This window comes from Heptranchias perlo, chromosome 12 (assembly GCF_035084215.1).
Source record: "Heptranchias perlo isolate sHepPer1 chromosome 12, sHepPer1.hap1, whole genome shotgun sequence".
In the NCBI taxonomy this organism is placed as follows: Eukaryota; Metazoa; Chordata; class Chondrichthyes; order Hexanchiformes; family Hexanchidae; genus Heptranchias; species Heptranchias perlo.
The window spans coordinates 52922548-52947798 of NC_090336.1; the positions used below are offsets into that span (position 1 = coordinate 52922548).

The 25251-nt window shown below is 39.9% G+C and overlaps 1 protein-coding gene across 4 annotated transcripts in view; it reads right to left on the reverse strand.

The window, feature by feature from the left end:
- The window catches only part of nav2a (neuron navigator 2a), a 369482-nt gene that overhangs the window by 39498 nt on the left and 304733 nt on the right, over positions 1-25251 (reverse strand). For all 4 annotated transcript variants that reach the window (XM_067994109.1, XM_067994108.1, XM_067994107.1 and 1 more), the window contains 3 exons: positions 5724-5807; positions 5325-5436; positions 997-1142 (listed from right to left, as the gene is read on the reverse strand). In XM_067994109.1, the coding sequence (XP_067850210.1) occupies positions 997-1142; positions 5325-5436; positions 5724-5807 (342 nt within the window). The remainder of the gene's footprint in view (positions 1-996; positions 1143-5324; positions 5437-5723; positions 5808-25251) is intronic.

The window sequence follows — 25251 nt, forward strand, 5'->3', positions numbered from 1 at the left end:
AGGCCATTGACTCTGTCCCAAACTGTGTAGATAGTGTCATTTACATACTTGGGGTGAATGACCTGTAACTATAGAGGGACAACAGAGGAACCCCCCGCACCACAACATGGTGCTGTAAAATCAGAGCAGCAACGTATCACCCTGAGGGGGGGAGGGGCGGGAAGCCTGCGACCCTTGTAAGGCTGAAGATTACAGCGTCAAACTTTTTGTACAAATATGGGGATAATCTGCGGACAACTGCGCAGTAGTACCTGTTTGCTATTGAACAAAGCAGACATAAAACTGAGGTAACAGCTAAAATAACGGAATAAACCGTGGTGATGAGATACTGCAACTTAATTCACAAAGTTAAATGAGATAGATGCATCCTACGAGCCAATGGGGCATGTGGGGTACAATGAATTATTTTGTGGTAACCGATTTTCACCATATCTTGGGATAGTATTTGTATTCAATATAGGTTATCAGAGGTCCTCAGCAATATATCACCAAACATGCCCCAATTCTGGCAATTATCACACATATATAATTATTTTTAATTTAGTTTTCCCTTTTGCATTCTCCCTCTCACTAATCATGCCTGTATGCCTCTCTTTATCTATCCTAAGCTAAGGAAACAGGAAATCAGGAAACCTTATTGGCACCAACGTGTCAGAGAAAGGGTTAAACCTTTTTTCACCAAAGGTATGAGATTTCCACTTCGTGTCAATCCCTCTTGCAAGAACATCTGGATGAAAAATATAATCACCATTTTGTCAGAAACCAACACAATCTGAACTTCTAGCTGAACATCACAAATATTTAACAAATATAATAATCTTTGTTATATACTGTGCTCATGATGCCACAACACTGTATGTGGGAACAGAAAATACCCCTGATTTCCAAGCGTGGCCCAGAGCATATGTGAATTTGTACAAGTCACTGTGGACTAAATCTTGATTTAAAAACATACTCAAAAGATTAAATGCACATGTCAGCAAACCATAGATTTACCCAGTTTTTCTTCTTCTTTTTCTTGGAATCCACCTCTGCACTGCTGCCCACACTAGAATGGCTGGTGGCACTGTTAATACTGGATACACTGTCCGATGAATGCTGCCTACGGATCCTTAGATCTGCTGACTGAGATGTACCATTTCCTGGTGTGAAGGAATTGCAGTGATATCAGAACTAGCTCCATGTAATTTCTTTAGTGCATTTTAACACAATTTACACAACAATTGTACATCCTCATTTGATTGATATATTAGAATAAGCTAATCTAATAGATGCTTATAACAGGGTCATAACACAAATCAGTACCTTGCTCTATGTCAGCTACTATATTACTCATGAATCTTTGTACCCAAGTTCGAACTGTAAACTCTTTCATTGCCTTGCTATAGACCTATAAATGAATAGCTCATCCATCCAGAGTGCGCGCGTACAGTTACCTCTCCTTTCCCTACCCCCCCCCCCCCCACCCAAACCATAACATCCACTATCTCCCTGGGAGTGAGAAGAAAAAAGGAAGGCAAGTCGCTTTGCTAATGATTGATCAGATAGCTTGGCCCATAATGGGATAGACTTATCACTGAGGACTGGGATTTTTCCCCATTTGTCTCCAAACATGCCTATTAGCAAATACCCTAAAAGGAAAGGGTGAACCTGTCTAAAAGCAGCAGGAAGTTTACCAGTGGTCCACACTAATAAACTGTGCAATTTGAAGTGTTTAAAAGTGCACACACTTGGACGTTCCTAAGGATTAGCTCTTGCCAACCTGTGCTTGAGCTCTATGTACTTAAGTAGGTGGGGGTGTGTCCCTTCCTATAAGTGTGCACTCCATATCCAGTATAACTTAGCCCTCTGACACAATGGATCGATTTCACAGCTTTCCTTTGCACCTTTTTTAGGGCTTCAAAGGCCCCTTTGTTTCAGTGACCAAACTGGGCACAGTACTCAAGGTGTGTCTGACTGACCTCCTCTAACTTGTATTCTCTAATACCCCTAGATCTCTCTACCACCCCTAGATCTCTCTAACTTGAAGAGTCAATTACTTGTTTGTAACACACCAATACTATTTTTTTTAAAAAAGACTTTGTCTTTCCTTTTATAAAAAACCTAATTTCTGGGCTAAAAAGCCCAAGCCTCTCCAGCCTTTCCTCATAACTCAAACCTTTGACACTAGGGATCAGCCTCATGGCTCTTTGCTGCACTGTCTCTGTGCTTGAATGTCTTCCTTGTTTCTCAGCAACTAGAACTGGACACAGTACTCAAGGTGAGGTCTGACCAGAGCACTGGTCAGTATGATCACAACTTCCTCCGAATTATATTATACTGTTTTAGCTGCGTAGTTCAACAGTCTGTTGACATTGTGGATTGCTGCTCTGCATTGCTTGGACACATTAAGCGCTGAGTCTATTAAGATTCCTAAGATCTCGCTCAACTTCATCCATAGCTATTTGATACCAGGGATGAGAGATGGCAGTTATATGGAGAGACTAGAGAAAGTGGGATTGTTCTCCTTAGAGCAGAGGGGGTTAAGGGTAGATTTAATAAAGGTGTTCAAAATTATGAGGAGTTTTGATCAAATAAATAAGGAGGAACTGTTTCCACTGGCAGGTGGGTCAGTAACCAGAGGACACAGATTTAAGATATTGGCAAAAGAACCAGAGGGGAGATGAGGAGAATTTTTTTTAAGTAGCGAATTGTTATAATCTGGAATGCGCTGTCTGAAAGGGTGGTGGAAGCAGATTCAATCGTGACTTTCAAAAGGGAATTGAATATATATTTGAAAAGGAAAAATATGAGGGCTATGGGGAAAGAGCAAGGGGAGTGTGACGAACTGGATAGCTCTTTCAAAGAGCCGGCACAAGTATGTTGGGCCAAATGGCCTCCTTCTGTGTTGTACGATTCGATGATTTCATGATCATTCATGGAGAATGCATGTCACCCATGTTTCCTTCCTACATGCAGCACTTTACATGTGTCTGCATTAAATTTCATGTGCCATAGTTCAGCTTACTCACATATTTAAATCATTCTGTAATTTCGAGACTGTCTCCTTCAATTTCAGATCAGCCATGATCTCACTGAATGGCAGAACATGCTCGAAGGGTTAAATACCTACTCCTGTTCCTATGTTCCACTGCCCCTCACAGTTTGGTATTGTCTGCAAATTTAAACAATTTACACTGAGTTTCTGAACCCAAATCATTTGTGTAAATTAGAAATCAAGGGCCCAACATTGAGCCCTGGACCACCTCACCCAGATGCTTCCCTCCCCCCAATCCAACATAACTCCTCTAATCAGTGCCCAGTTTTCTACACTTGAGCCAATTTCTTTTCCATTCCCAAGTTTTACCCTGAATCCCCACAGCTTTTGAGCTAGTAGTCTTTTTGTGGAACTTTATCAAATGCCTTTTGGAAGTGTGTAGTGTTATAGGGTTTACCACAATTGAAAAAGATTGTCATTTCTTCAAAGGAAGCAAGGAGGCGGTTCAGGCAGTATCTTCCCCAAATAAAGTCACATTGACTACTATTTAATAGCTTGTTGTTGTACAGAAAATCACTATTTGGCATGGGATTACATGAAATACATATCAGTGTCTGTTTAGTCACCCTTTTGGAATATGAGCATCATATTCGCCTGTGTCTAAGCTACTAGTACCTCCCCTGTGTCCACTGACTCCCTCATAATGATTGCCAATGCCATACAAATCTTGCTGGTCCCTCTCAACAGTCTGGGATAAATACTATTTAGCACTGGGGATTTATTTGTTTTAACCCTTTCAGCCTGTCTAGGACCTCCATCTCATTTATATCGAAGTCCTAAATTTTGCTTACTTTTTAGGGGTGGGTGGGAGGCATATTGTTCATGGCCTCCCTAGTGAATACATTGAGGAAATAATCATTCAAAATGTTTATTATTTTGTGCTCATCCTCTGTTTCAAACCTGTTTGCAACTTTTAATGTTCTCACCTCTTTGACTGTCCACTTGCTATTGCAGTACTGAAAGAATTTTTTTTTAAACTAGTTTGTTTTCACTTTGCAGCTATGCTTTTTTCTAGTTCTCTCTTTGATCGATCTTTTGACTTGTTCCTGCATGATCCTATAATCGTCCCCGTGAACCTTTTCGCTTTTCCCTGCAAGGTTTATAGAGATCATTTTTCCTCTGCATTTCACATTTTGTTTGGTAATCTATTTAAGCTCACGCTTGTTTAGTCTGAGCTTACTGATTTTCAGTATGTATTCGCCCTGTACACCTGGCATTGCTCTTTTAGTGTTCTACACAGGCTGACTGCAGAGGGGCATCATGGTCAAATGTAATCCCGCCCTCAGTCATGATCCACATATGTACACTTCTAACAGGGGTCGCTGGGAAGCAGTCAAAAGCGGGAACCCTGGTTGATTTTTCCCTCCCTAGTCCAGGTACTGAGGCTAATTGTTGCATTTCTACCACTGTCCTGGCTGAGATCAGCTAACTACGCATAGAACCTGGAATTTACTTGGTCTATATGAAACAGCAACTCACTGAGCCAGAGGTGCTTCATTTGCTATAGGAATATCCTTTACAACTGGGCAGAGGCTTTTGAAGTCTCAATCAATAGTGTGGTGACTTCCTTTTATTTCAAAACAGTGCATAACTTAAAATTACCAATGAGCAATTATTTTCAGATGGTGCTGGCAGGTTATTTTTATCATCATCATCATCATCATGGACTTTGAACTTCTCTGATAACTCAGTGGGGAAATGCAGGCTGAGGAGAACCAGATTTGATCCCTGGTCTGTGTTGAGTTAGCAGATAACTGCAGGGCAATAATCGGAATGGCACAACTGATTTCCATGTCCCCAAGATGAGGAGGAAAGACCAGGCTTTTTTTTAAAATCAGTGACAGAAGTGTGTTACTTATCTTTTCACTTTAGTTATAATATTACTACCAAATTAACTGACAGGCAAATATAATAAAAGTCTAATACTACAAACATTACCTGGGTAAAACACATTAATTGCAATGATTTTCTGTTGTGCACAAATGAGAGATATAGGTTTTGTGCTAAGGCGTAATGGAGCTAAAGGTGGTCCAAGTGCATCTTTTACACTGATAAATTCTATCAGACAGGGCGTGTCTGATGAGCTGTGTGACTTTTCTTCTCCAAAAGATTTTTACAATCCTTATTTATCATAATTGTGCATTAACATATGGCTTCATCTGTTACCATTTATCCCATCGGTGAGAGTCATAGTGCGTAAATGTAACGGATGGAGGATGATCTCACAAATAACTATTCACGGAATATATAAACATTTCCACATACCAGGAAAATACTGATTTCCTACCTTTGCAGGAGAGCTCAGGTGTGTTGATGACTCCATTTATTGCTGCCTGGGCAGCAGCGTTCTGCTTCTTGAGTAGTTCAATGGTCTTTCTCAATTCATTAAGTTCAGAATCCTGAATATTACACAAACGCCAGATATTAAAATGTTCATTATAAATGAAAAAGCAACTGTATTTTGTTATTTTTTTGTTAGCCCTAATTAATTTACTACTAGCTTTTCTCAAAGTCAAGCTACTGCTTACTGTGGAAAATACATGCAAATGAATGGTGTTTTATGCCATAAACTGTATTACTCATGGGTAGTCTAGTTGGAAATGAACTTCTATTTCACCGCTGTATAATCAAAAGATATAGTGTGAACACTAAAGCACACATAACAGGGGGGACAGACAATAATCACCTTCTGTTCTGCAGTCATAGTTAAGCTCTGTAATCTTCCCGTCATGTTTGCCAGGCTTTGTTCAAAGGCTGCTACAAGGTGAGCCTGTGTGACAAAAGCACATAGGGATTCTGATAAAACTCATACAGGAAATTACGTCAAGAGATCAGTCATACTGATCGTTCTCCAATTCCAGCACACTGAGGTTGGTACTTGTAGTTACTTGGTACCTACTATATTTAAAAGAAATTCAGATATTTTATAACATCATCTTTTCAACCAGCAACCATCATTTTTGCTCAGTATGCTAAAAGTTACCTCCTCCTGCCCGGTAACTCTTTATATAATGAGTTGCAGATCTCAGCCATGTTGCAAGGCAGAGGCTTTGAGCAAAGAACAAAATCTAAGGACACCTCCTGGCAGCCAGCTGTGGAACATGACAGCACTAGACAGCAGGCCTTGGCCAGGGAATGAAGTATACTATGGATGTAGAAAACTCAGGCGTTAAAGGAAGGGTGGGGGCGGGTGGTAGGGTGAGGAGGGCAGGGAAACAAAATATTAAGATGTTACTTTTTTTTCCCAAACACTGCTGTTTGGTTTTACTTGTGGTTACTTTTGATGGTGTGTTTAGAATGAACACTGACAAGGAACATGAATGCTACACCGCTTTATACAACCATTGAATCTCTTGATCTCTGAACACTGTCAACATGCATCATTGTACGGTACTGAACAAACAGATCATAGATCTTACCGTTAAAATTAAGAGAATTCAAATGTCAGCTTTTGAGTTAAAACACATAAACGCTAGCCCATTTGTAGCATTCAAGGACTTAAAGGGCACAGACTTGGATATGGATACCCAGTTTCAAAGCACCTCTTGATATTCAGGATCTATTATCTTTGCCTAGATTAAGTTTTATTCTACTTTTGTGAACAACCTGATCAAATTACCCCCAAGTTATAGAACAGGAAAAAGAAAAGAGGGTGGGAAAACCAAGGGAGAGGTCCCAATGCAGTGCCAAAGGAACTGTAGCATAGACAATAATATGTCAAGAGGCAACGGTCCTAGGGTCATCTAACCCTACCCAAACTGAGAAGGCAGAACATGGAACCCAATTCACTGTTGCTGTAAATTAATTTAAGTCCATATAAATGGCTTAAATTGGGGGCGGACTGAGAAAAGAAGAGGACCATCATATTTCCCGAGTCAAAGGAATTTAGTCAATTAAAAATTTTAAGCACCACCTGTACAATTAGTCACAACAACTGTCAGGTTTCACTATTGTTTTGACATTTTTCCAGAGGAAGAATATGGAAAAAGTGCTACTTTTAATTCTGGGTTTTTAAAAGCAACGTGTATTCTCGCGCATTTGTTTTTTTTAAAATGGCACCCAGACAAACGGTGCTAAACAGAAATTGTTTCTCCCAGAGACTAAACAACTAACGATTCATTAACTTGTCTGGGCCATCAGAAAACAACTCTCACCTAATGTTGGAAAACATTTTGATATCTGTGTCTGTGAGGAGAAGGAAGAAGAGACCCCGGAAATGTAGTCTAGTTTTGGCAACAGAGAGGCCGTTTGAGCAGAAGACCCCAAAAGCGGCAGGATCAATAAGTCAAAATGCAGAGGAGTTAGTCTGTTTAAGTCAAATAAGGTGACCCACTGAAGGGGGTAGTATAGCCCCTTTATTATTTTTATGTTATTATGGGGAGATAGGTTGCATTGATTGAACTAAATAAATCTGATTATAACCGTTGTTTTATATTTTAACCTTACTGTGGAATAAATTATCTTAACGACTTGAACCAAGCTTCGCCTCATCCAGTGTTGAGTCGGTCCGCCTTTGGAGAAATTGAAGGAATACATGTGTAAAGGACGTGGATATCCGGTCACATGGGGGTTCCACTGTTATCCCTGAGGGCCCCGCCATTATATAAATAGATATAGGGCATTGTGAGTAAGTGCCCATAAAAGCAAGATGCTCTGAGTGGGAGTGGCTGACGTCACTGAACTTGGGAAAGTATCGACGGCAAACCCAAATTTGTAATAAATGCGTTTCACCACCAAGTATTAATTCCTCACACCCATCAGCTCTGTAATTACTGTTATGCTATTGGCGGATTTCAGTCAAGTTTTGCAGTTGGCTCCTGCTTAGACTGAAGCTTCCTGAAGCTACTCCCTCAAACTCCGTTCAGTCAGTCACAGGACAGGCATTAAAACTTTACATTGTTTCTTTATCGTCAGATGTTTCACAATAAAAATCATTTACAATAGTTGAGAATGGATTTTAAAATATTAGTGCTTCAAGTAATAAAAACAATCTAATATTTAATGTTACACCACTCTCTCCACATACACACAGAGGATAGCACAGTTTATTATTTATTTGTGCATCTGATTACATATCCTACCCAATAACTCAATTATATTCAATTTTGAAAGAGTTACTAGGGATACAGCTGCTTGTTGGAATGAGTAATATAAATCGAAAATTTGAGAAATATACAGAAAGTCTGTTCGTATCTGTAAAGAAAAAGACAGGATGAGATTTTCATTGTAGCTGCAAGTGCCAGTTTAGTTGAAATATTTAAGTAACGTTAATTATTCTGGTGCATTCACACTCCATCTATCATGTTCAAAGCAAATCACTCTCGAGTTAGCTTTGGGTTTGGAGGGCCAATTCATACTGGCACCTTCAAAGCCTGACCTGAGTTCAAAGTGATTTGTAAGCATTGTGGTGCTAAGAAGCCTGTGCGGTGATATCATGGCATAACAACGCATGCACGCAAAACAGTTTGGTTAATTTTTGAAGACACTAAAATATTTAACAACAATATCCCTAGGAAGAATAACTGACTGAAGAACGACTTTACATATTATTAACATTTTGTTCCTTCTTACAGTCTTTTTGTAAAATTTGCTCTTGGGATGTGTGGGCAACATTCCAAAATGCGAGACTGCCCATCTCTAGTTTTCTCTGAGGGCATTAAGAGTCAACCATGTAATGTTGGACTGAAGTCACATGAAGCCAATCAAGATAGGGGTGGCAGGTTCCCTTCCCCCTGAAGGGCACTGATGAATTAGTTGGGTTTTTACGACAATCTAGCAGTGTTCGTGATCATTTTTTCTGGTGCCAGCCCACAAATTACCAGAAAAAAATAACCATGAAAGCTGCTGGATAATCAGGTTTATTGAATTCAATTTCACAACTTGCAATTATGGGATTTGAACTCACAACTGCTGAGTTGCCAACGCAGTACGATAGCCACTCGGCTACTCTACCCTTTCTCTTTTGAGATCCAAACTGTGGAAGATCGTGTTTAAACTGTGGTATGAGATCTGCAGTTTGGGTCTAAAACCACAAGCTTTGGGGGGGAGGGGGGGGGGGGTGGGGGGGAGTGAGAGATGCAAAAGTCAGATCTAGAGATTGATTCAATCGCTAGATCTGACTCAAACTGAAATAGTTTACACAAAAGGTGGTGTGTGAATACACCCTTATACTCCAATGAAGAATTACAAGAGGTATTTTCCAAATAATCAGGATTTAATAAAATATTTTAAAAATTAAATGTTGCAATTTGTTCTTTTCATTGTTAGTGAGAAAATACTGTGACTATTCCATGGTAATATAATAATCTTAAACATTTAATCAAAACAATGTGTCATCAAATTAGTCAGAATTATACAGTACAGGGGGAGATCTTGAGACCTCCCACCCAGTGAAAACAGGGCAGTAGCACCCTGAAAACGGTGTGAAAGAAGTTACCGTCCCATTCCTTCTGTCACCATTTTCATTTTGCCAGGGTCCTCTGAATAGGTGACCTGGAACTGCCGGGCTGCCCTGATAATTTCCGGAGAGGAGCCCAAAGGTAAGTACACTTCTTTTAATTTTGTGGGGCCAGGAGGAGCACGAGTGCTCCTCTCCTGATATCAGAGCCTCCTGCCCACTCCCTACCTCACGGACCTACCTTCTTCTGGCCCAGAGACTGGCCGGGCTATTTGATATTGGGGTGGCCTTGAACTGCCGGGCTGTCCTGATAATGAGACCCAGCCCTCAAAATGGATGCAGCCAGCCAGCCAGCCGCCCGAGAAGTGGTGGTGGGGGGGGGGGGGGGGGGAGGGGGGCGGGGAGGGGAGGAGAAGAAGGGGGGGTGGAAATCTACCCTTCAATTTGCTTGTTCTCATTGTAATACTTTTATGTTAGTGGAAAATTTAATTTATATGTCTGCAGTGCTATTTCTAAGTGTTCATAGGAATGCCTTTGTCATTTTGAACATTTTCAATTAACCAGCAGCTTAACCAAAGTGGATGGAGTTGTACGGTTACCCACAATGAGTCATTCTGGGTGGTCTGACGCAAGCTGCACAAATTTGAGACATCCCTCATTTCAAACATGCAGGTCCATCTTTTCAAACAACTCTTTAGTGTGTGTCTCTTGCTGCAGATAACATGATAAATGATAACTGCATATAAATACCAGAGAAAGTATGAATTTTAGCTGTTGCAATTCCATTCCTATTTTACCTCTCCCCCATTCCTATTACTCCTTTCTGTGCACCATTCAGCTTTAGATAGGAAAATGGAGCAGTCTGAACCATGAAGCTCTGCACTGACTAGGGTTACAAGAGCTAAGCTTTGTTTAGGGGGAGGGAAGAAGTGATGGGGTCGGGGGGGAAGAGAGAAAGCAGGGAGGGAAGGAAGAAGGTAGAACCTAGTAAATAGTATCTATAGGGGGCAACCGAGTTCAAAAGTCAGTCCTGGCTCTGATTTGAACTCAGGCTTTCTGAATTGGGGGCCATTATCTCAATGTGAAGGCTGCTAGGCCATCAAACAATTAAAACAATTGGAATAAATAAGGGATCAATGGATTCTTTGTTCAATGTCAAATTGTTCAGAACTGCATTTAGCAAAGGTCCTCCTCTGGATAATCATGTAAATATTCACAAAGAGGAATCCCATTCATTTTAATTGGACCTATTCTTTTTACATTGTGGTAGTAAGTGGGGTGACAGAAACAAAGCATGAAAGTTTTGCATGGTATTGTCCACTTCAATGTTGTCATAAAGGGTTAATAGCCAGCTTAACTCACAGAAAACACACCCCACTTTTTTTGATCTAACAGTTGCAACAATTGTTGTTTTGTCTTAGCGAGGTATACGAGGGAGGGGCCAGGCCATTCAATTCAAATACAAACATCTTGTGGGATTGGTTGAATTATCTTCTATTTATGTTTAGCAGAGCTATTTTAATCTGCTTGATACTGACATTTGCTATAAAGTATTTCTCTGTTTGGCTGGTGGGAGATATGTCAGTGATCTATGTGCAAAATTCACAATTATGTCACAAATTGAGAGGGGAAAGCAAGAGTGATTTACAATCATCTAGCTCCCACAATGCATCCACTGCTTTGGAATCATTGCCATTATTAATTTTAACGCACTCATTTTCATTTTGTGTGGACCTTATTCAGTATTTGATCCATTCAATAGTAATTAGTGCAAACACCAGCTGTTTTCAACCATATTTCATGGATGTATAGATCTGTATTTTATGGATTTGTAATGCCACTGCACTGGAGAATTAACAATTGTGAATTTGACACTACAAATTCATCCAAAAATAATCTGCTTTGATTGCTGGGAAATGCTGTATTTTTCTATGCCATCATGTATCTTATCATCACTAGTTTATTTTTCAGACAGGTTGTGTACCCTTCTACTAACATGGTTGATTATTTGATTGAATGAATCCCCTAATATATATATATATATATATATATACACACACACACCAGGCCAGAGCTAGGTGAAGTTGGTTTAAACAAAATACAACTTTAGATTTGGAGCTTTGTTTTTCAAAGATGCAAATGTGAATTACATTTCTTATTGCAGAGCAAACATCTGGCTCCCACAATGCCAGATTTAAATGATTTTCATTCTTAAGCTGCCATTAATACCTGTTGCTGCACCTACAAGATATGGGTAGAAGGGGTGCCTACAGTAATGATAAATTATACTCATTCACATCAATTCGGATTTGGGAATTATTGTGGAATTCACCCTCGTTGGGTACAATAACTTTGTTTTTATTTCTGCTAATTTACATTGCTAAGATAATCCCCAGTGACTTCTGTTCCGTTTATTTTCAGTTCAGCTATTGCAAAGTGTGTTGAAGTGTTGATTTAATAATCTGATTATATTTCTAAAGACAAATTTTGATGCATGAACAATCCTGGTGGACCAGCGGGTCCAATGCACAGAGAAAATAGAACAAATGCTGCATAAAATTTTACAGGATTAGCAAGACTGCTGGGTATCAACAAAATCATCCTTGTATCTATCTAGATCAGGATCAAACCTTTCCCATCATTTATGGGCTGGCTATGTTGTTATTTCTGCAAACAGAGAGAAAAGTCTGAATATCAGCCCAACTATAAATACAGATATAGTTGAACTCCACAAAGAAAACACAAGGTTATCAGGCAATTAAAAGAAAAATAGTAAGTTAAAGCTCCCATTGACTTTTAATGGATGTAAGAATTGGTCTTGAGGTATGATGGACAAGATAGTTTCAATGCAAAATAATAACTGTGTTATCACCTATTACTTCAAGTGCTCTGTCTTTTGCAGAACAGGCTCGAGGGGCTGAATGGTCTACTCCTATTCATATGTGCCTTTGTTGATCCACTAACATTTGATCGTGCCACACACCAGGGCACTGTCACCACCAATATAAAGGCCACAATGCTTTATTCGCTCGCAACCAGCGAAGCATTTCAGCAAAAAATGCATTGCTGGTGCTTTCAAAATTATAAAGCAATATAACAAGAACATGATTATTAATGAGGGTTTCAATTTACTGTTTATCTTTATGCTTAATAATGCCTTTTCCATATAGTTCCATTAAGGAAGCTCTCCATGCTCGAAGAGCAGTTTTGTCAATAGGTGTGATTACAGGTTGAATTTTTTTCTTATTTAATTACAAACTATAATTGACTCTGTTCTGCTCCTTGGAGAGCAAGAATTTTGGGCAATGAAAAACCAAGGGAGAAAGGAAGAGACATAAAGACAAGAGAAATTGACAGAAAATTACAAAGTATTAAAGATTGAAAGAGATAGAAAGTTAGTAAGGTGGATAGAAATAGTGAGAGAAAACCATGGAACAACCAAAGAAAACTAATTAAATTAACAAAATAGAGTAAGTTGCCAGGAAAGCAACAGTAGTAGTTAGTCCCATAATACACTGGGGACTTGAGATTTGGACACTCCCACCCTAGAATTTGTAAGTGTGGAAAACCTTGAATACTTGTTCTGTACACCATGTTCATGAAATATTTACATAGCTGCCTCAACTTTGCATCCACCATAAAGCAACCATGAATGTGCAACTTCAAAAATAATAGTTAATAATAATAGTTTCATCTCAAAACATGACCTTAACCCCTTTCCAGGTAAAAAATCATAAGATACATGCAAAACGATTCAAGAGCTGCTTACTAAAGAAATGACAGAATGTCACTATCCTTGTAAACAGATAATTCAATGCCACTGGGCAAATCTCAAGCTGCAATCTTGCTGCATTCTTTTGTAATCAACTGACCATAAAAAAAATTCTACAAATGTGCAAAGGGCAGAAAAAAATGGCAATACTACTTTTGCCTCTGTGGTCTGTATGCTGCGGAAGAACAGTAGTCTTTTAAGGCACTGCAGGAAATATCTTGGAGGACTAATGAAGGCATTTTGGTTTCACAGAAGTTAACTTTGGTATCATTGTTATGTTAAAGAACCTTGTTGATTTCATTTTTATAACTCTATTCTCTAAAAGTACACATTAGAACATATATCCACCACAGCATAATCTGTGATGGATAAAAACATCATTTACCTTCAAAAAAATTATGCTACCTTTCTTACTAATGGGTTAATTTCAACACACTGAAATAAAGTGTTTCTATGCAGAATTAACCACCTAGTCATCTCTTTTGCATTATAATGAATCTTTTTCCACATACTTAGTGAGTTGGAATTTTCTCTTTCTCCGTGAAGCCATTTTTCCATGCAGCCGTTACGCACAAATACTTCACATCTGGATTAACGAACATTAAATTAATGCCCTTGCGTTAAAGACTCACCAACCAGTGAAAATAGTTTTCTTCTATTTCCCTAATCAAACCTTTCATAATAATGAACACCTCTATCAGCACCCCTCTTAACTTTCTCTGTTTGAATGAAAAGAGTGTTAATTTCTCTTGTCCCTGCTGATAACTAAAGCCTCCCAACCCGGGTATCATCATAGCTTCCTTATCCTTCTGAGTAGGAGACCCAAAACTGGAAATGGCCTACCAAGTTTGAGCGTGTATCATTAACATCTATGAAAGAAGGGTATGTGATTCCTTCTTTAAAAAAAGGAAATTATGGCCCATATTTACAGCACAGCATTTCTGATTGTCTCAACTCCAGATATTTCCTATCGTTCAGCCTCTCAGACCACTCTCGCTCCCTATTATTGGGATGCCTTTGCCTGCCAAATATCTAGGTTATTTGCAGCAAGTCCAGGAGTCAAACAGAGAACCCTCTTCTCTATACTTCAGCTTACTGGTTATATCACATACCCTTCATGGGATCATATTCAACTTTGGAAAGTAGTACAATAAACACTTCACTAGATCATGGCTTGGACTGTAAACTGCCTCACTGAACTGCAAATGAATAAATGAACAGTAGGAATGGTGCACTGTAGATTCACACTAATTACAGGTTTAACTATCCCTCTTAAAATAAAAAATAACAAAAGTTAAGTGAGATGCAGCACTATACTGCAAAGCGAACTGGAGTGGACACAGGGGGCTCGATTTTCAAACGGTGGTGGGGTGGTAGCGAGGGGAGCGGTGGTTACGGACGCATGGCAAACCCGGATAACAAAATCTTACCTTTCCCCACGTGATCGCGAGGTCATTGATGCTCATTAATCTTTTTTCCGAGTTTTGCGCCCGGCAGCCAGTCTGATTGACAGGTAGGCTGCCGACAGGAGCTGCAACGCCGAGGTGGGGGGTTGGGGAGAAAGAGAGAGAGACGTCATCTGGTGCTGGAACAGAGAGTGGGGGGGGAGGGCACAAAGATCGGAAGGGGGGACACAAAGATGGGGGGGGGGAAATCGGACATTGTCGGAGGTGGGGGGAGACATTGGAGAAGAGACATCGGAGAAGGGGGTTGCAGGTGAGATCATTTGAAAGGTAGGATTATTTATTTTTTTTAAACTTTGTGAAATGTTATTTTATTTAATTTATTTTGTTTATTTTTTACCTGATCCGGCCTTTCACCCATGGCAGCATGAATCGGAAGCCATGGGAAAGCCGCCCAGGTAAGTTGAAAATCGTTTTAACTACCTAATATGTAAGAAATAAAGTACCTTAAGTACCTCAATGAGGTACATTTGCTTCTTTAAGTATCGTCCCACTGGCTTTAATTGTCGGCGGGACTTCCAGATTCCAGAACCCTGCACACACACAGATGCGTCTGTGTGAGACGCAGAAGTCGGCGGGTTGGAGCCGGGTTCCTTACCCGTTCCGGATTTTACAGATTTCCACTGCCACACCTCCGCCTCCAATGCACCTGGAGTTTCATTTGAAAATCGAGCCCTGGGTCCCCGAGTATGAATCTTTACATATCTCTTTGGTCCATCTCTCTGATGACTTGAGACTGATTAATCAATTGGAACAAGATGGGGTAAGAAACAATGTTGACAGCTTGCTGAGTGATGGGAAACATAAGAACATAAGAAATAGGAGCAGCAGTAGGTCATACGGCCCCTCGAGCCTGCTCCAGCATTCAATAAGATCATAGCTGATCTTCCACCTCAACTCTACTTTCCCGCCCTATCCCCATATCTCTTGATTCCCTTAGTGTCCAAAAATCTACCAATCTCAGTTTTGAATATATTCAATGAATGAGCATCCACAGCCCTCTGGGGTAGAGAATTCCAAAGATTCATAATCATCTGAGTGAAGAAATTTTTCCTCATCTCAGTCCGAAATGGCTGACCCCTTATCCTGAGAATATGCCCCCTAGTTCTAGACTCTCCAGCCAGGGAAAACAGCCTCTCCGCATTTACCCTGTCAAGCCCAATTCAATGAGATCACCTCTCATTCTTCTAAATTCCAGAGAATACAGGCCCATTCTACTCAACCTCTCCTCATAGGAGAACCCTTTCATCCCAGGGTTATCTGAGTCTTAACCTATTCTCACCCAACGTCTCCACATCCATTTCCAGCAGGGGTCATTAGATAGTGATTAGGAATGAGAGCCGTGGTTGAATGTTGCCCCCTCCATCGCCCAGGGGATCTGAAGCCCCAAAATGTTGACTCGCATTTATACAGAACATTATCAGGTCTCTGACAAAAGTCCCAAAGCAGTTCATCTGCAATGAATTCCTTTGAAAGTGCAGTCACTGTTATTATATAGGCAAACTCAGCAGGTATTTTGTATACAGCAGGATATCACAAACAAGATAAATAATCTATTTTTGGCAGGTGTTTGGGAGAGGAATTCAGGGCATCAGGAGAACGCCCTGCTTTTCTTCAAACAGTGATAGTGGATCTTTAATGTCTACTCAGATAGGGCTTTGGTTTAACACCTCATCCAAAGGACTGCACCTCTGATGACACAATATTCCCATAGCATTGCTTAGGGGTGTGTAACTACCCCTCAATTCATGGAGTGGGGCTCGAACCCTCAGTCATGAGTACCACCAACTGAGTAAAGCTGTCACATTTTGTTCTCATTATATTCACAAGATAAATACAGGTGCAGAAAGCCATTCACCCCCATCTTAGTGCCTCCATCCAGAAAAATCCAACAATTCCCCCCACCACGGCATTCAATATTTTTCTTAACCAACTCCAAAGTTTTCACCTCCATCATTCTATATAGAAATCCATTCTGTTTATGATCTTCCTGATATCAATCTTAAGTTTTCCTTTTATTAGCTCTAACCTGTGCTGCCTTGTCCTACTGCTCAGTTGAAACCAGTTAACTTGGCACTGATTGGAAAGTGAACTTGGGACCTTCAGAGCTGTACGGTCTAACTTCAGCCATGTGTGTAGGCAAGGTACACAGCAGAGTCCAGACGATTCCCCACAAGGAGGAAATCATACAACAAGTGGTCATTTATAGACTACACTGCCAAAGCAGTGGGAGCCTGTTTGCTCTTGCGTTTTTACAACAATCTCAATGATATATCTCTATTCATGGCTTAATGGTGCTTCTAATATAATTTCACTTCTCCCCTACTAGCTTTTCCCTCCTGGAACCTAGCCCTCTGGCAGGCCATAACCTCATTCATACAAATCTCCTCCTTGAAACAAGTCCCACTGCTGTCGCTAAACTAATATCAACATTAGACCTCTATTAATCCATCCTTCTGTCAGTCTCTGCTGCAATATATTTTGGATATGTGGCACAAAATTTTATCCTCAACATTGTGCATTACATTTCAATGAAAAATCACATCCTCCACAAGTCAAATAAAAACATCTAAGCAGTGATTTATCACAAAATAAACCAAGTCACAAGAGACTCCTTGGAGTTATACAGGCTCTTAATGCAATTTCTTGTTCAGTCTGCAGTACGCCACTGCTCAAAAGAGTTGATCCTTTATCACAAGAACAATTCTGGTCATGTATTACCTAAATTCGATACTTTTCTTGCAGTTTTATTAATTTTTCCACTATTGCAATGGCCACTTAAGTAACTTTAGGCACTGTTACTACTTGAAATCTCTCAAAGATTATTCGAGAAAAGATTAGGGAACCTTCCAAACAGCAGAGCACAGTCAAATATGAAAAACAAACTCCTGATGACAAATATTCAAACAAGTTTGCACTGTTTTCTTTCAGCGAGTGAACAAAGGCCAGTTGTTTCACAAAAGGCCAATTTACATGGTCCCTTAACTCCTCCTGCAAGCATGCAATCTTCTTGTCCAAAACAAATAAGTAACATTTCATTTTGGAAAAAGTCCACAGACATTTATACTGTTAATGACAAATCAATTCATGTTAAATAAATAATCCCACCTCATTCATATTTGCAAATGGATATGGTGATGGATGCTCTTTGGAAAAGCTGGAATTTTCGTTGCATTGATCACAACAATGGTCACTGCTGCTCAGCTCTGACTGTCCATTCTTAGTGCCCTTCCTTTGCACAGAGGGGTAATGGTTGAGGCTAGGCCAGGGCAAGGTACTGGCTAGCTTGTTTGGAGAGCTTACAACAGACATTTGAGAGTGTAGAAGTGTCACAAGCTCTTTATTCTGTTGCTTCTTTAAAACACACATAAGCAGGCCCCCAAGCACAAAGTTCTGATTTGAACAGGCAGGGCCTGAGGCAGTGTCAGGCTCCTTCGGGCAGAACCCAGAGGATCAAATGTACATAAACAGCTTTCTACATGCGGGTGATAGGAAGCACTCTCCGGTCTCTCTGATGACATAAACAGATTCACAAATGCTGGCAAAGTAATAAATTAACCTAGGCAATTATACCACATCAATCACTATGCTGACAATTTAACATGAGAGTTTTAAGACGGTTTCCCAGTTAAACACGCAACCATAATGACCTTATTAACAAGTCACACTAAGAAGAAAAATAAAGTAAGCACTCGCACAAAACCATCTGACTGTTAAAGTTTACACAATAACACTGACATTTAAGAAGGGACGTGGTCTTACAGGGGACTACAAGAAATACAAGCGACGCCTTATATCCGCACGAGGTGGTTTATCCCTACACCATAAATGAACTAGTTCATCATTTTAAGCACAGTTGGTATGAAGCCAAACTAATCTGATTTCTTGTGCTCTCCGATTTTGTTTTTAGTAACTGAAAGTAAAACCTTATATTTGTCTTTTGAGAAAGAAAAATAGAAAGATAGTTTTGCAATGTAGGGGAACTATTAAATGAATGTCAGCAAGAAATGCACACGTGCAATTATGCTAGAAAAATTATGTTGAATCAATAAAACCTACATGAACGTAACCGCTCGCATATAGTAATATCTGGCTAAACGCCAAAATAGCCTCTTGTCCATTAGTCAAAACAATTTGAAAATTCTTTTAATCTTCTCCAGATTAGATGTGGTTTCCCAAATAGCGAGTAAAAAATAGTTTTGAGAATATTTTAAAACTTTTAATAGCAGAACAATGCCAATTAAATTGTAACATAATGCGAGATTTCGTTAATTGGTTGTTTTAAATGTGAAGCAACACGTTTGGCCTCATTTAGCACAAGCACAGGTGGCATCAGCCCATTCCCTAAGCTGAGGTGGAGAATGCCAATAGCAGCGCTCGGGAAGCCCAACACCTAATCCTGAAATACCGTGTTTGTACAGCTGTTATTCAGATACTTTACTAAATCATTCACAAATTACTCCTCTTCTTAACCTCTGACTGATGCAGTTGTCCTTTGACTTGCAAGAGTACAACAGTGACAAAAATTCCAGTTAAAATAGATTTAATAATACAAGCAGCCCACTTCTCAGTTGTCACTTTTTCTCACAATACAGTACATTATTTTGGGACAGTCAAGAAATTCAATTAACCTTGCTAACATCTCTTTCAAGAAGGCGAGATCAAATAAACGGGGTATTATGTGGGTTGCATTTTAATTCATTTGGAAAACTGCCTTCAAAAGCTTGCCATGCTTACTGCTGCTGCAATGTTGAATTGGAAATAAAATAACTGCCTTACTTTACTCATCCAGAACAGATAAGGTTTTTGGAGACCAGAAGCAACAACGTACTAGACTGTCAAAGCAATTTGCTGTACAGGTTCATAACATAAGACTTTGTTAATCAACAAGTCACGACTTGAGTATATTTATGGTTGACTGTCAAAAATCCAATTGGAAAATCCAAGGCATGGAAACATATCCGACTGAAATTAACAAGACACAACCTTTTTAAGAACAGGTTATCAACACATTGAGGAATTTATTAAACAACTATGGTCATTGAGTGATTAAAGAACAGACGACAGGCCAACAGGGCAGAAAGTGATCATCGATAAGCTGCAGATGAAAAGAAAAGTTGTTTCGAAATGAGAGCAGCTTGTTACGCTCTTTTCAGATATTAAACGCTAAAGAAATAAATTTAAAATACAAAATATAGGGATCCAAACAACTTATTAACTAAGAATTAGCCAAAATGCAAATGACACTAATTCAAACTTATCATTACATTTCATAATTGTTTTTCAAACTCGTGATTTAAAAAAAAACAAAAGCTACACTGGCAAAACAATTAAATAGAAGGGAAATGCTGTCGGTGCAATTTTTTTTAAGCATGTATCAAACATTTTACTCTGATTCAGACATTGATCTTCTAATGCTGCTTGTTGCTAAGTGAAAAGTACTTATCACCCATCTTGGTGTCTCCAGTAATCCCCAAATACAAGATATCAAACATACTGTACTTATCTGTCTTGCAAGCACTTTTCACCAGCATGCCAAATAGATCATTCTCTAAATGAACACAATGCCAACATGCCCCCAGGAAAGAAAACAACATTCAACAGTATCACTGGCTTGGAATTTAAGCCTTTTTGTATGAATAAGTATGCAATTCGCCACGTAAAATGACATCAGAAGAAGAAACACTGTTCAAGCAAAACAGTTTTTTATCCCTGCTTCAATTCTCCACTGATTTTCGGCCCTTTACTTTCTACTTTTGAAAATGGTGAGTCATATTGGGGCATGATTCCAAGGGTTACGCAGCCCTCCAGGGCTTTAGCCTAGTGCCCACATTTTCTGTTGGCCTGTATAGTGAACGTCAGCAATTATTTGACCATGGCAGCTATCATAACAGAGACCAATCCTGATCTCATCCAATAGCCACACAAAAGCAACATCAGCAAAGTTCACTACATAGTGACCAGCAGCCAAAACTTTAGTCATTTTCCTTTCTCCTCCTTCACCTTGGAAATCTGAAATTAATTGCGTCATCAGGGCCAATACTGACTAACTCAGTTATACCACTGGGCCTGAGGCTTTCCTGGTCTTTAAGGCTCAGTACCACAGAATATGCATTTATTCATCAGAGCAGAAAACAAATCCTTAATGTCCACCATGACTACAAACTAATAAGCTCATGCTCATTTCTGACCCTGAATTTGAATCATATATTACTGTGCTTGGTAACTCACCTGAAAAAAAAACAGTAACACAATTTTGATGTAGCATTCAGTGAGAAACAATTCATGTGGGCTAAAATTTACAATAATGGCCCAGAATACGTCAACGAATGGTGCCTGCTGTTACTTGCCCTTGCCTGTATAATTTCAATGATATTTTGCACTGTAAGTTGCCGGAAGTGCGAGATGGAAATGGCACGGCGCCCTCTACAGGGCATTCGGGATCTGAGTGAACAAGGCAAGGCAACTGCCTATCTCCTTAACCAATCAGATTGAAGGATTGTGAAATTCACAGCACAAGGAAGTGCAAATTGGAGTGGGTGAATTCAATGTCAAATCAGGTACAGAAAGAGAAATAAAGAGAGGGGAAGAAAGATTGGGTTAAGAGAGAAGGAAAAAAGATACAGAAAGAAAAAGTTTTTAAAAAAATGAATTTTACATTTTAAAAAAGTCTCCAACAACAATTAAAACCTGAAGGAATGAGATTCCACTCATTTAAAAGTTAATTTTCAGTGCCACAGAGGTTGACTGGCAGTAATTAACATTTATCACGTCGTACTTAGACTTGACTTAACTTTCTGAGGCGAGTTTCGTTTGTATCTACTGCGCAAATACTGGAACTTCACGCCGCTTAATGCTTTTCAGTGGTGATGCCGATTTCGCAAAGCTAATGGCGGAGCGATGCATCTCAGACAGCAACTTTTCGATTTCCGCATTTAATCGTGCATCTGCCCTCGCCTGAAGTTGCTGTAGCATTTGCGCATAAATAAGGACGAACGCTATTAGCCTCACTGTTATTTTGACAGTAAATTTAGGGCCAATGAATTCCTTTCCAATTCCCCAGGAAGAATAGTCTTAGAAATAAATTACATGGAAAGTGCTGAGCTAATTTACATCAAAACATTTACCTTAGCTGTCAAAAACTATATGATCCAATATAGATGATAAGTTTATTTGACTAATATAAGACACTTCAAAGCATGTGCAATCGTTTTATAATTGTTGTTATTTTTCTCCTTTCCTCTTATTTGGATTTTCTCAAACCACCTTCATCCATGATTTGATATTAGGCCTCTAAAAGTATTGGTCTAAAACTGGCCTCCGGGTATTGTAACAGTGTTGTTCAGGAGTGACGTTCCCTCTGACACCCCAGCTCTCTCATGGAAAGTGCCCGGGTTCCACTTGGTAGCTCTCAACAGCAATGAAATCAGGTGTTCATCCTTCCATTTTATGATAGAGCAAGCTGCAGCCCTACTTACTGTCCTTCTGGTTTAAATAGTAATCTTTCATTTTTATTTTTGGCTTTCTAGAAATTTATCCCAAATCTACCCTAAAGGCACAAACAGAAGGCTTCATTTCTCTACTTCTACAGTTCATTTGTCCTACAACGCAATCGGCATATAGCCAACTACATGTATCTGTCCCGCACCTGTCCATTAGCACAGAGCAGGATTTTACTACACTCCTCGTGCTTATAAAGAAAACATGCAGGGATCACAAGAGCAATAATAGCAAAGGACAAATTTTTAATCACTGAAAGCCCAACCAAAAATAAACTACCATTATAGGAGCACTTATGCCAAGAAAAATTGGAAGAGAATGAAACGATGCCTCCAGACAAGGTGCTGACAGGTAAGCATGCAAGGTCATTCACTTACTATTACTCATGCCAGCTGGTTTAGGCCGAACACAGAGAGATGCCTTGAAGGAATACTTCAAAGATTAAATCTGAACATACTCCCTTACATTCCCATTCAACAAATCAGATAAAGTATCGCCACCAATTTGAGGGTATAAGTGATAGATTTAGTACAATTTTAATGATAGAAAAAGTGATGCCGGTTATAAAATGACGACTACTAATTTTATCACAGGTCAGTTCAGCAACTTTGTAGTTCAACATGACTATCTCCCAGTTTCAGATCTGCTCAAGTTCACAGCGCTTTAATGCTGCAGCTCCACTGAGGTGAGTGTCACACAGGCTACTGTCCGAATTCCTGACGCAAGTGCATATTGCATTGTGTATATGGACTTTCAGAAGGCGTTTGATGAAGTGCCACATAATAGGCTTGTTAGCAAAATTGAAGCCCAAGGAATAAAATGTGCAGTGGCAGCATGGATACAAAATTGGCTAAGAGACAGGAAACAGAGAGTAGTGTTGAACCGTTGTTTTTCGGACCGGAGGAAGATATACAGTAGTGTTCCCTAGGGGTCGGTACCAGGACCACTGCTTTTCTCAATATATATTAATGACTTGGACTTGAGTGCACAGGGCACAATTTCAAAATTTGCAGATGACACAAAACTTGGAAGTGTAGTAAACAGTGAGGAGGATAGTAATAGACATCAAAAGGACATAGACAGGCTGGTGGCTTGGGCGGACACATGACAGATGAAATTTAACGCAGAGAAGTGTGAAGTGATACATTTTGGCGTGAAGAATGAGGAGAGGCAATATAAACTAAATGGTACAATTCTAAAGGGGGTGCAGGAACAGAGAGACCTGGGGGTATATGTGCACAAATCTTTGAAGGTCGCAGGGCAGGTTGAGAAAGTGGTTAAAAAAGCATACGGAATCCTGGGCTTTATAAATAGAGGCAGACAGTACAAAAACAAGGAAGTTATGTTGAACCTTTATAAAACACTGGTTCGGCCACAACTGGAGTATTGCGTCCAATTCTGGGAACCGCACTGTAGGAAGGATGTGAAGGCCTAAGAGAGGGTGCAGATAGGATTTACTAAATTGGCTCCAGGGCTGAGGGGCTTCAGTTATGTGGATAGGCTGGAGAAACTGGGGTTGTTCCCCTTAGAGCAGAGTAGGTTAAGAGGAGATTTGATAGAGGTGTTCAAATTCATGGAGGGCTTAGATGAAGTAAATAAAGAGAAACTGTTTCCATTGGCAGAAGGGTCGAGAACCAGAGAACACAGATTTAAGGTGATTGGCAAAAGAACCAAAGGCGACATGAGGAAATCCTTTTTTTACGCAGAGAGTAGTTATGATCTGGAATGCACTGCCTGAAAGGGTGGTGGAAGTAGATTCAATTGTTGCTTTCAAAAAAGAATTGGAAAAAATACTTGAAGGGAAAGAATTTGCAGGGTTACGGGGAAAGAGCGGTGGAATGGGACTAACTGATATGCTCTCACAAAGAGCCGGCATGGGCTCGATGGGCCGAATGGCCTCCTTCTGTGCTGTAATCATTCTATGATTTTATGTATTACCTTTAGTTCCTTCCTCTGTAGTTGGGGGACATGGAGTAGGAGGTTCAGGCCTACAGTGGGGGTTTGATGGCTTATGTCTGTCAGGTGCATTTGGGAGCTGGCATTTGAGCCAGCAAGTCAGCTAATAGACGAATTGTTACAGTACCAGGCGACGTTGACAGGCATAATGGAGGTGAGTGCTTTTAGAGTTAAGAACTGGGGCAGGTCGGTGGAAGGTGGCAGAACAAACAGCAGTCAAAGTTGGAGACTCCCTTATCTGCCAATTTAAATTACTTCCCAGATGGATCTGCATTGTGGCAGATCGTCAAGATTCCACTGCAATTGATTAATTCTGGAGGAAGAGTCTCGAAGATATGGCGACTATGGGAATTGGTGGGGGGTGGGGGCATGCAGAATTTTTGGTTTGTACCATATTATTTAGATCTTCTAAGATTTGCAAAATATGTCACATCAACACGCCTGTGTATGCTGATTGTGCGCAGGCACATAATAATACACGTAATGCCAATGAAGCATTCAAAAGAATAATTGTGCTGATGTACTCCTAATGTCCCATCTGTTCTCTTCACAGAACAAGAAAAGCTCTAGTAGTCAACTGGGCACACATGAAGAGCATCACCTGCCAACCACCATAGTGATGAAGAGGAAGCTCAGGATAAAGTATTAAGCACTGATAGGGTTTAATGAGGAATCAGTTGGTGCAAGGCAAAGGCCCAGCATGTCAGGTTCCCCTCCCAACTTGCACGGAGATGCAGGCCTTAATGAGCCAGCTTTCGAGTGGGCATGCACACACTTCATCAACTTTATTCTGTTTCTTTTGCCAAGTAAGCTGTACATCTGCCAGTTAAAGGGCGTACATACATAGAAATTACAACAAGGAAACAGATGTTCAGCTCAACCAGCCTGCGTTGGTGTTTATCTTCTACATGAGCAGTAATCCTAAACCCGCTCTGTTCCCACATACCTTCATTCCCCTTTCCTTCAACCACCAATCTAACTTATTATTAAATTTAAACATGGTCTCTGATTCAATCACTAACTTTTGTGGTGTATTCCACAGCCTCATGACCCTCCGTGTAAAAAAAAATCCCTGTCCTCTGTCTTAAACCTCTTACATTTAATCTTATATCGACGTTCCCTCATT